Below are 13265 nucleotides of genomic sequence, written 5' to 3'. Positions count from 1 at the left end.
CAATAATGCTAAATGGTGATTTAATTAAAAAAATTAAGATTAAAATATAAGGTCCCTTTACATTCTATTCAATGCAGTGTAAGTGTTACTTTACCAGATCTAAATACAATCGAACCTCTCTTTAACGAACTTCCATATAGTGAATTTTTCTATGTAGAGAACTTTTTTGATCTTCCCTTGGTCATTACATTGAAAATTGTTTCCGTATAATGAAGAAAATTTCCATATAACGAACTGATTTCGAGAGGCCTGGGTACACACTGTTCGCACCTCTGGCCTTTAGGCAATAGAGCTGATGCTGTAGAAAGCACGAATTAAGAGCTAAAAGGATTAAGAATTAATCCCTTTAGTTTTTAAGAGCTAAAAAATAGATTAATTCCACGAATTAAGAACTAAAACATTTTACAATTTAGTGGTACCCATAAAACCTTGCAGGAGGAAACTGGCCAACCACGGTCCGAGATAAAAAAAGATGGACGGTTTTGGAAGAGGCCTTTGCCCAGCAGTGGGTCAGCAATGGCTAAAAAGAAGTAATACCTATACCGAGAAGTTGTGCTGGTCAATTGCTATCTGTGTCCACAGCCATTGACAAAGATTAAGGCCTATTTCCAACACGGACATTGGGTCTGATCAACATGTTTTCTATTGCAAGCATCCTATTAGAGAATTAGGAGGGAGTGATTTTCCTTTACCCCAGAAATTCATCTGTTATTTTGAAGAAATGAGTCATCCACACTTTCACTAAATTTCACCTTTACATGGTAGGTACAAGTGGTCCCTAATTTTAGTTTTGTTTTAGCTGCTATGCAAGTACCCTTAGTGTCTAAGAGTACTTGAGTATAGTGTGAAAAGTGGAAGTGCTTAACAGTGCAGATCAAAGCATTAAAAAAAAAAATAATTGCTTTAAAATTTGGTATTCCTGCCAGTAGTGTGTTAACCATTCTGAAAAAAATCGTTTCGAATTTAACAGGAGAGACGGCTTCTACAGGGATGGGATACACTTAAACAGAAAGGGTGCAAGAATATTTGCTGATGCTATCGAGGCAGTGTTAGATGGGTCGGAAAACTGCTAGCTTGGGGGGGGGGATTACAAGGACTAATAGATTAACAGTAGCCACAGGCAGAGGTGAAAGTGATTCTTGCACTGCTTCTACTGGAATGAGCAGAAGCCTGGAAAACAAGATGCAGGATATTTCAGAGACTGCTGGGAGTCATTGCAGTACAAGTAAACATATGGGTTGTGTTAGGGTAGCTAAGAATAGGAAGAGGTGCGTGTATACTTGCCTGTACACCAATGCTAGGAGTTTGGTAAATAAATTTGATGAATTTGAGGTATTGCTCAAAGCATCAAAGGTGGATATTATTGGGATATCAGAGACATTGTCACACAGATATAAGGAATGCAGAACTGGAATTTGGGGAGTACAACGTCTACAGAAACAATAGACTCTGATGAGTATAATAAGAAACTGTACAGGGTAATAGAGTGGGCCAGTAAATCAGAGAGTCTTATAATGGGGGATTTTAATTTCCCAGATATTGACTGGAATTTGTGGGTTGGTCACTCACGCACTAGCAAGGCTTTTGTGGATTTATTGGATGATTGTTTTCTACATCAGCATGTTTGGGAGGCAATTAGAGGGAGTAATACTCTTGATTTGATTATCAGTAGTGATTCTTCATGCATTAAGAATCTGCAGATAGAGGAACCACTAGGTGGCAGTGATCACAGTGTGCTGAAGTGGGATTTACTCAAAGAGGAAACTACCATCAGGGGTAAAGAGAAGGGTTACTGCTTTCGTAAAGGCGACTACGATGGTCTGAGACAGTATTTAAATTCTATACAGTGGGACCAACTGATGATGTTACCAACAGCATATTCAAAATGGGAAGCATTCAAAGAACTTATCTTGGAAGCTACTAGGCTTTACATACCAACTAAGAAATACTGTTCAAGGTTTAGGCCTAAATGGATGTCAGATGAATTAATGAGACATTATTATTATTAACTATATGATGTAAGGAAGCCTGAGGCTTATACTACGCCAGCCAAAAAAAAAAAATTCTCAATTACCCTGAGAGAGAAAGAGAGAGAGAAGTAGAAGGGAATCACCAAGAAAGAGAAGAATGATGATATCCAGCTCAGGACCCTGGGTGTGCCAATCCAATACTCACCAGATGTGAGCCCCTGGGGTTAACATATGACAGAGAACAAAAATGCATGGGATACATATAAATTAACACGTGACACAGAAGCCTATGATAGATACAAGTTGATCTGTAACCAAGTTACAAAGGAGGTTAGGCAGGCAAAGGCAGATTACGAAAAATCCTTGGCAAGGGATGCAAAGAAAAACAGCAAAGAGTTCTTTACTTATGTAAACTCTAGAAGGAAGGGGATGAATCAGATTGGTCCACTTGATATCGATGGGTCAACTGTTGATGATCCTGCTCAGGTAGCTAACAAGCTAAATGAATATTTTGCATCGACATTCACACATGAGGGGTTATTCAGCGAGGGGAATGCCAGAGGTGTATTCAACTCTGGCAGTAAGCTAGATAAGCTTGTAATAACTGAGAGTAAAGTGGAGGAGAAACTGTTGAAGATAAACACAAGAAAGGCACTTGGGGTGGATGGGATCTATCCAATTATATTAAAGGAGGCAGGAAAGGAAGTAAGCAAACCCTTAGCCATAATTATGAGAGTTTCCTTGGACTCAGGGGAGGTACCCACAGACTGGAGATGTGCAAATGTGACCCCAATTCATAAAGGAGGACCAAAGGCTGACATGAGTAATTATAGACCTGTGAGTTTAACTTCTGTTCCAGGAAAATTAATGGATGCACTGGTTAAAGAAGCACTGCAGGATCATTTAGACAAGACTTCAGTTATAGCTCGGACACAGCATGGTTTTGTTAAGGGGAAGTCTTGCCTGACCAATTTGATTGGATACTATGATGCAGTCACAAAAGAACTGGATGCAGGGAATAACTTTGATATTTATACTTGTATCTTAGAAAGGCTTTTGATACTGTTGCACATGGAAGACTGCTGCACAAATTGAAGCAGTGTGGCACTGGAGGCAAATTGCTGCTATGGATAAAGGGGTGGTTGAGGGAGAGAAGACAGAGAGTGGTAATCAATGGACATTGCTCATCGTGGACTAATGTTATTAGTGGAGTCCCTCAGGGTTCAGTGTTGGGTCCATTATTGTTTTCTGTATTTATAAATGATATTGATGATGGTATATCAAGCTTAATGTCCAAGTTTGCAGACAATACAAAGGTTGGCAGGGTTATCAAGGACACTACTGACATTACTGAAATTTGCCTTTAGCCAGCGGGTGGTTAATTGCTGGAACAAACTTCCATCTGTCATTGTGGATTTTTTTTTTTTTTTTTGATTTGGTAGTTGTTGGCGCATCGGCTTCTGTGGCCATATTGCACCTCCCAAGGTTTTTTGCAGTACTTTGATCCAAGCCCGAGGCGGGAATCGAACCCGCGACCTTTGGGTTGCCGGGCAGGTACTTTACCCACTCGGCTAGCCCGGTCGGCTGTCATTGTGGAAGTCGATAGGTTGAATAAATTTAAGGAGGAACTGGACAGGCATTTAGAGGGAATGGTGTGATTTTTTTTTTTTTTTTTTGGCTGATGTTGCATAAGCTCATACACTTGCTTTCTTGCATCAAATACCACTGCTACTACTACTACTACGCTGCTGCAATAGGATCTCGAAAAGTTGAGCAGATGGGCTGAGAGGTGGCAAATGAAGTTTAACATTGACAGATGTAAAGTACTACATATGGGAATCAGCAACCCCAGAGCAACGTATCAACTCTGTGGTACTACACTGACAGTGGTAGAGAATGAAAAGGACTTGGGGTTAATTGTGCAGGCAGATATGAAGTTCTCTGAGCAGTGCAGACGGGCTGCAAGAGTAGCTTATGGTGTCTTGTCAATGATATACAGGAATTTTTCTAGCAGGGATAAGGAGGTGATTATTCCCTTGTATAAGGCAATGATCAGGCCACACCTTGAGTACTGTATACAGGTCTGGAGGCCTCATTTCAAGGAGGATGTAGAGCTGCTGGAATGAGTACAGAGAAGGGCAACAAGATTAGTGAATGGAACAAAGGGGTACTCTTACGAAGAAAGGCTTAAGTTTTGCAAATTCAGTGTCTGGAGACTAGGCACCAGTGAGGTGATCTGATAGAGGTGTATAAAGCCTTGAATGGTTTGAGCATGCTCAATGCTGATGGGATTCTTCCTCTTGCTCACAATAATCACCTGAGCATCAATTCAAATTGAGGAAAGACAGATGTAGGATAGACGTATGGAAATTTGCCTTTAGCCAGCGGGTGGTTGGTTGGTGGAACAGACTTCCATCCCTTGTCGTGGAAGTTGATAGCCTAAATAAATTTAAGGCTCAGCTGGACAGGTATTTTGAACGAATGGAGGGGTGAAGTAGAAGTGGGCTTTTTTTTTTTTGGCTGATGCTGCATAAGCTTGCTTTCTTGCATCATATGCCTCTATTAATGCTAATGCTAATTAAACTCTGAATCTAATTAGCATTAGTAGTGGCAATGATACAAGAAAGCAAGCTTATACAGCATCAGCCACAAAAAAAAAAAACGTTCCCATTTCACTGATCCATTCATTCGAAATGTTTGTCTAGTTCTACCTTGGATTTGTTTAAGCTATCAACTTCCACAACAACAGGTGGAAGTTTCTTCCAGCAATCAACTACCCCATGGCTAAAGCAAACTTCCTCATATTTATTCTACAACTATCGCTCCTGAATTTGAATGTGTCAACTCATGTGTAGTCTGAGCAAGAGGAAGAATCCTATCAGCATTGATCTTGCTCAATCTGTACAAAGCCTTACACACCTCAATCAGATCACCTAACAGGTACCTAGTCTCCAGATGCTGCAATTTACAGAATTGAAGCCTTTCTTGGCAAGAGCGTCCCTACGTTCCCTCTCCAATCTCATCGCCCTTCTCTGTACTCATTCCAGCAGCTCTATATCCTTCTTATACAGTGGGATAATCACCTCCTTATTCCAGCTAACAAAATTAACATGCAAGAAAGCAAGCTTATACAGCATCAGCCAAAAAAAAAAAAAAAAAACCTTCCCATTTCACCTATCCATTTGCTCCAAAAGTTTCTCCAGTTCTTCCTCAAATTTATTTAAGCTATCAACTTCCAAAATGATGGATGGAATTTTGTTTCAGCAATCAACCACTTGCTAGCTAAGGGCGAATTTCCACACATCTATTCTGCAAATGACTTTCCTCGATTTGAATTTATGCCCCCTCAAGTGCATAATCTGAGCATGAGAAAGAATCCATTAGCATTGAGTTGTGGAAAAAAAAAAAATAAAATAAAATAAATATAGAAAACAACAATGGTCCTAACACTGAACCCTGGGGGGACTCCACTAATAACAGTCAACAATGATCAATGCCCACTGATTACATCTCTTTGTCTTCTCCTACTCAACCATCCCTTTATCCATAGCAGCAATTTTCCCCAAATGCCACATGACTCCAATTTGTACAACAGTCTGCCATGTACAACAGTATCAAGAGATTTCCTGAAATCCTAGTATATGATATCAAAATTATTTTTTGCATCCAGTTCCTTTGTGACCACATCGTAGTATCCAATCAAACTGATCGGGAAAGATATCCCCTTAACAAACCAATGCTGCGCCTGAACTATAACTGTAGTCTTGTCAAGATGATCCTGCATTATTTCTTTTACAAGTGACACCATTATTTTCCCTGGAACAGAAGTTAAACTGATGATGTTACCAACAGCAAACTCTAAATGAGAAGCATTCAAGGAAGTAATCTTGGAAGCTACTAGTCTTTCTCTTCCAAACTAAGAAATACTGCTCTAGGTTCAGGCCCAAATGGATGTCAGATGAACTAATGAGACTCATGGCAGAGAAGAAAAATGCATGGGATGAACATAAATTGTCAGGCGGCACAGAAGTCTATGGTAGTCTATGGTTAGGCAAGCAAAGGCAGATTATGAAAAATCTCTGGCAAAGGATGCAAAAAAAAATAGCAAAGACTTCTTTATTTATATAAACTCTAAAAGGAAGGGATGAATCAGATTGGTCCACTTGATATCAATGGTTTGACTGTAGATAATCATTCTCATATAACTGCTGAACTAAATGAGTATTTTGCATCTACATTCAAATGAGGAGTTATTCAAGAAGGAGAGGGCCAGATGTTTATAAGACTCTGATGTGGATTTGATTGATTTTGTAATAACTGAGAGCAATATGGAGGAGAAATTGTCGAAGTTAAATATAAGAAAGGCACCTGGGGTGGATGGGATCTATCCAGTTATATTAAAGGAGGCAGCAAAGAAAGTAAACAAACCCTTAGCCATAATTATGAGAGCATCCTTGGACTCAGGGGAGGTTCCCACGGACTGGAGATGTGCAAATGTGTCCCCAATTCACAAAGGTGGATCGAAGGGTGACAAGAGTAATTATAGACCAGTTAGTTTAACTTCTGTTCCGGGTAAAATAATGGAGTCACTGGTTAAAGATGCATTGCAGGATCATCTAGACAAGACTGCAGCACTAATTCAGACACAGCATGGGTCTGTCAAGCGGAAGTCTTGTATGACCAATTTGATGTGGTCACAAAGGAACTGGATGCAAAAAATAATTTTGATATCGTATACTTGGATTTCAGGAAAGCTTTTGATACTGTTGCACATGAAAGACTACTGTACAAATTGAAGCAGTATGCCATTAAGGACAAGTTCCTACAATGGAAAAAGGGATGGTTGAGTGGAGAAGACAGAGTGGTGGCCAATGGATACTGCTCTACGTGGACTAATGTTATTATTGGTGTCCCTCAATGCTCAGTGTTGGGCCCATTGTTGTTTTGTATATTTATCAATGATATTGATGAAGGTATATCAAGCTTACTGGCCTCCGTAGCCGAGTGGTCAGGAGCGGGAGTGCAGTAGCACATGCTCTTAGAGTAGACCGAGGTTCAAGTCCCTGACTGCTGAATATGGTCGATCTGCCAAACCACACTGGACCAGCGTGGCAGATTATGGTCCATTTCCCCCAGCATGAATTGTTGAGGAGGCTTCCATCCTGCAGTGGGTTGATAATGGCTGCATTTTACCTTTTTATATCAAGCTTAATGTCAAAGTTTGCAAATGATACAAAGGTTGGCACGGTTGTTAATAACAGTATACTGCAGCAACAGGATCTGGAAAAGTTGGGTAGATGGACTGAGAAATGGAAACTGAAGTTTAACATTGATAAATGCAAAGTACTGCATATGGGTAGCAGTCACCCCAGAGAAATGTACCATCTATGTGATGTTACACTCAGGGTAGTGGAGAATGAAAGAGACCTTGGGATAATTGTGCAGTCAGATATGAAGTTTTCTAAGCAGTGCAGACAGGCTGCCAGATTAAGTTGTGCGGTTTTGTCAATGATATAAAGGAATTTTGCGAGCAGGAATAAGGAGGTGATTATCCTCTTGTATAAGGCAATAGTCAGGCCACACCTTGAGTGCTGCATACAGGTCTGGAGCCTCATTTTAGGAAGGGTGTAGAGTTGCTAGAACAAGTAAGAGAAATGCAAAAGACTGGTGAAGGGAACAAAGCGGTGCTCTTATGAAGAAAGGCTTAAGTTCTGAAAATTGCAGCTTCTGGAGACTAAGCACCTGCAAGGCGATCTGATCGAGGAGTATAAGGTCTTGAATAGATTGAGCAGGCTAAATGCAGATGGGATTCTTTCTCTTGCTCATATTACAAACCTGAGAGGGCATAGATTCAAACTGAGGAAAGATAGTTGTAGAATAGATGTGTGGAAGTTTACCTTAAGCCAGCAGGTAGTTGATTGCTGGAACAAACTTCCATCTGTTGTTGTGGAAGTTGATAGCTTAAATAAATTCACGGTACAACTAGACAAACATTTTGAATGAATGGATCAGTGAAATGGGAACTTTTTTTTTTTTTTGGCTGATGCTGTGTAAGTTTGCTTTCTTGCATTGTGTGCCTCTACTAATGCTAACTAACAGGTATGTAATTACTCGTGTCACCCTTTGATCTCCATTTGTGAATTGGGAATATATTTGTACATCTCCAATCCGTGGAGACCTCCCCTGAATCCAAAGATGCTCTCATAATTATGGCTAAGGGTGTGCTTACTTCCTTTTGCTGCCTCCCTCAATATAACTGGATAGATCCCATCCATCTCAGGTGCCTTTCTTATATTTAAATTGAACAATTTTTCCTTCACTTTCCTCTCAGTTATTACAAAATCATTTAGCTCCTTGTTAGAGTTTGATAAACTGGCCTCCACTTCCCTACAGAATTCCTCATGAATGAATGTAAATGCAAAATGCTCATTCAGTTTGTCAGCTACTGGAGCAGAATTATCAACAGTCGAACAATCGATATCAAGTGGACCAATTTGATTCATCCACTTCCTTCAAGAGTTTACATAATTAGTTAGTAAGTTATTTGGTTTTTAGGAGCATTAGCAACTAAGGCCATATTGCTCCGGGATATGCGGTGGTCATTCCCTGACCTTTCCGCATCATCCGTATTTGGTGGTGACGGGCTCGAACCCCGGTCTAATCAAGAAGCATGTGCTACGCACTGCTGCTACTTCCCACCTGGTTACGGAGGTGCCTCAGTTTACATAATTAACGAAGTCTTTGCTCTTTATCTTTGCATCCTTTGCCACAGATTTCTCGTAATCTGCCTTTGCTTTCTAACCTCCTCTGTGACTTGATTACAGACTAGCTTATATCTACCATAGTCACGTGATAATTTATATGCATGCTATGCATAGGCGGATTCAGGGAAGGGGCATTTGGGTATGTGCCCCTATCTTTTTTCAGGGAATCGTTTAAATTCCCTTTAGATACAAAAAAAAAAATTTTTTTTTTTTTCATTGTTCACACAGGATTTTATATATTTTTGCATCGTGGCTCAGCTATTTTCAGCTGACTACATTTGGCAACACTGATGCTGATGTGATTATCATTCTAGTTCGAAGGATCATGCAGTTTGGTCGTGCATGTTTACTCCAAAGTAATTCAGAGTTTATCTGTGTGCTTGTCACATTACATTTGAGTGTCGTATTTGTTTTGTTCTGTGTATTATTTTGTGCCTTGTTGGTGCACAAACAAGGCACAAAATGGTTCCCCCCATCACAAATGGTGGCCCTCCTGTCATTTTTTTCTGGATCCGCCAGTGATCCCATGCACTTTCTTCTTTGCTGTACGTTTCATCAGTTCCTCTGACATTATTTAGGCCCTATACCTTGAAGAGTATTTCTTAGTTGGTATGAAAAGCCTAGTAGCTTCTATGATTAATTCCTTGAAAGCTTCCCATTTAGAATTTGTTGATGGTAACATCATCAGTTGGGACCGCTGTATAGAATTTATAAACTGTCATAGACCACTATAGTCACCGTTACGACTATAAATTCTTGTATATCATTGACAAAACTCCATGAGCTGTTCTGGCAGCCTATCTACATTGCCCAGAGGACTTTCTATCTGAGTGCATAATTATCGGGTCTTTTTTAATTTCCACTTGCCTTGAGTGTAGTACTACACACTTGGTACATTACTCTGAGGTTATTGCTACCCATATGTAGTACTTTGCATTTGTCAATGTTAAACTTCAATTGCAATTTCTTAGCCCATCTGCCTAACTTTTCTAGATCATGTTGTGATAGCATACCTTCATTCCTCTCATTAAACACTCTGCTGACCTTTGTATCATCTGCAAATTTGGACATTAAGCCTGATATGCCTTCATCAATATCATTAATAAATATAGAAAAGAACAATGGACCCAACACTAAACCCTGGAGGACTACGCTAATAACATTACTCCATGAAGAGAAGTATCCACTGATTACCAATCTGTCTTCTCCCGCAATTGATTGATTGATTGAGATGATGGCAGTGATGTGCATTAACAGAGCTTAATGTCAGTATGGTGTAATATTATTGTATAAACCTATTTTGGCAGTTAACAAATACTAATTCATAAAGGGGGGTTCAAAAGGTGACAAAAGTAACTACAGACCTGTAGTTTAACTTGTGTTCCAGGGAAAATAATGGAAAAACTGTTTAAAGAAGCATTGCAGGATCATCTAGACAAGACTGCAGTAATAGTTAAGACACAGCATGGGTTTGTTAAAGGGATGTCTTGTCTGACCAATTTGATTGGATACTATGATGTGGTCCCAAAGGAACTGAATGCCAAAAATAATTTTGATATCATATACTTGGATTTCAGGAAAGCTTTTGATAATGTTGCACATGGAAGACTGCTGTACAGATTGGAGCAGTGTGGTATTAAGGGTAAGTTGCTACAATGGATAAAGGGATGGTTAAGTGAGAGACAGCGCGTGGTAATCAATGGACACTGCTCTTCGTGGACAAATGTTATCAGTGGAGTTAACCAGGGTTCAGCGTTGGGCCACTGTTGTTTTGTATATTTATCAATGATATTGATAAAGGTATATCAGGTTTAATGTCCAAGTTTGCAGATGATACAAAGGTTGGCGGGGTTGTTAACAACAGTAAAAGACAGTATGCTACTCCAACTGGATCTAGATAAGTTGGGAAAATGGGCTGAGAAGTGGCAACTGAAGTTTAACATTGACAAATGCAAAGTACTGCACCAAAGAGAAATGTACCAACTGTGTGGTATTACACTCAGGGAGGTGGAAAGTGAAAAAGACCTGGGGGTAACTGCGCAGTCAAATACGAAGTTCGCTGAGCAGTGCAGACGGGCTGCCAGGGCAGGTCATGGAGTCTTGTCAATGATATATAGGAATTTTGTTAGCAGGGACAGGTAGGTGATTATACCATTATACAAGGCAATGGTCAGGCCACACCTAGACTACTCTGTACAGGTCTGGAAGCCTCATTTTAGGAAGGATGTAGAGTTGCTAGAATGTGTACAAAGAAGGGCAACAAGATTGGTGAGGGGAACAAAGGGGTGCTCTTACCAAGAAAGACTTGAGTTCTGCAAATTGCAGTGCCTGGAGAGTTGGCCCCTGCGAGGTGATCTGATCGAGGTATATAAGGCCTTGAATGGGTTGAGCAAGCTGAATGCTGATGGGATTCTTCCTCTTGCTTAAACTAAGAACCTGAGGGGACACAGTTTCAAATCAAGGAAAGATAGTTGTAGAATAGAAGTGCAGAAATTTGCCTTTAGCCAGCAGGTAGTTGATTGGTGGAACAGGCTTCCATCTTTTGCTGTGGAAGCTAATAGCCTAAATAAATTTAAGGCTGAGCTGGAAAGGCATTTGGAATGAATGGGGGGGGGTGAAATGGGGTTTTTTTTTTTTTTTGGCTGATGCTGCATAAGCTTGCTTTCTTGCATCATATGTCTCTACTAACGCTAATGCTACTGTATAAAGAAAAGGTATATTTTTACATATGATGTAGTAGTAACTGCTTAACAACATCAAAGATATGTGAAGCAAAATTTTACATAAAGGTCAATGGCATAACTTATAGCAATCTACTAATAGTTATCATTTAATCTGCTAATATCATAAATGCTAAAAAAGGGGGAGGGGGGACATAACTTTAATGTAATTTTACGTTCTTCAGGGGCTCACATCTGGTGAGTATGGACTTAGCACACCCAGCATCCTGAGCTGGATATCATCATCATTCTCTTTCTTGGCGATTCCCTTCTAGCTCACTCACTCTCTCTCTCTCTCTCTCACAGGGTAACTCAGAAATTTTTTTCTCAGGCTTCCTTGCACCATAGGGCTAATATAACTATAATAGTAATAATAAAGAACAGGTATGTATAAGTAAATTTATGTTAAAATTTTTCATTTTGGTCACACAATTAAGATTAGTAATACTTGACAATAAATTTGCAAATTCAATTCCCTAAGCAAAGGCTCACTTGGATTACCTTAATAAGCACCAATTAAACATTTGCTGTTGTGTGTGTTAAGAGCCACGGAGGCTAAGGCCATGAGGCTTTCGCATAGTGTGTCTGCATTGGAGTGTATTCTTCCATTAGTTTGCCTGCTTGCTAGGCGAAAAATCTGTTTTCGAGATAAAACCAACTCGGCCACGGTATGAAAAATAATAAAAATCAGTGGGGAAGATTAGTGATCGTAACCACAGTGACATTCAAGAGGGCTAATCGTTTTTGCGCAGGTTACGGATTTCTCAGTTATGCTATTAGTAACATTCAGTTACAATTTAAAGAATTAAATAACGAAAAGAACAGTTCTTCTCGATATATCATAAGAAACATATGGAAGAAACACGTTTCCTTGCGGTAACAAATGGTAAACCTACTCATGATATTACCTTTCCTAAACGATCACTTTTACAAAAGGGCTGATATGGTATATCTTTATACTGGTCTGGAATAGTACATGGCCCCCATCCACTCTCATTATCTTGAATAACCGGAGGAACGAAATGTGCATACATTATTCCAATGATCCAATTTTTAGATTTAATAAAATCAAACGATACACCAAGAAACGCATTAAAACCGCACAGTACAGAACCGATACTACATCGCCACCTATGTGAAAAGATACGACACATAACTATACTGAAAATTAAGAAAAATACAGAAAATATCGTATTTTTATTTCTTTCCTTTTTGCAACTAAGGCTGCCATTTATATTTTGGTTTTTAGACCACTTTCGGCAGAAACATGGTGACGGTGTTGGAGAATGCAGAAGTAAACGGGATATCTAAATCTAATAACATTTTAAGAGTGTAATTAGTAATTTAACCCGGGGGGATCACATCTGGTGAGTATGGGCTTGGCACACACAGGGTTCTGACCTGAATATCATTATTCTTCTCTTTTTTGGTGATTACCTTCTAATTTTCTCTCTCTCTCTCTTAGGGTAATTCGGGGAATTTTTTTGGCTGGTGCAGCATAAGCATCAGGTTTTCTTGCACCATAAAAAAAAAAAAAAGTAAAGTGCAGCCATTATCAACCCACTGCAGGATGGAAGCCTCCTCAACAATTCATGCTGAGGGAAATGGACCATAATCTGCCACGCTGGTCCAGTGCGGGTTGGCAGATCGACCGTATTCAGCAGTCAGGGGCTTGAACCCCGGTCTACTCAAAGAGCGTGTGCTACTGCACTCCCGCTCCTGACCACTCGGCTACGGAGGCCCTACTACGGAGGCCCTACTTGCACGATATGGCTAATAATAATAATAATTGCAAGTAAGAGAGATATTTG

At 39.8% G+C, this 13265-nt stretch overlaps 1 protein-coding gene across 1 annotated transcript in view; it reads right to left on the bottom strand.

The window, feature by feature from the left end:
- eIF3d1 (eukaryotic translation initiation factor 3 subunit d1) overlaps positions 1–12571 on the bottom strand; it is a 72673-nt gene extending 60102 nt beyond the window's left edge. The window contains exon 1 of the mRNA XM_090385693.1: positions 12363–12571. Coding sequence (XP_090241819.1) covers positions 12363–12488 — 126 coding nt within the window. The 5' untranslated portion in view covers positions 12489–12571. The remainder of the gene's footprint in view (positions 1–12362) is intronic.
- Between the last annotated feature and the right edge of the window lie 694 nt (positions 12572–13265).

This window comes from Mastigoproctus giganteus, chromosome 12, assembly GCF_048544385.1.
Source record: "Mastigoproctus giganteus isolate SK-2022 chromosome 12, ASM4854438v1, whole genome shotgun sequence".
In the NCBI taxonomy this organism is placed as follows: Eukaryota; Metazoa; Arthropoda; class Arachnida; order Uropygi; family Thelyphonidae; genus Mastigoproctus; species Mastigoproctus giganteus.
The sequence above is the reverse complement of the archived record's forward strand: the minus strand, read 5'-3'. Positions and strand labels throughout refer to the sequence as shown.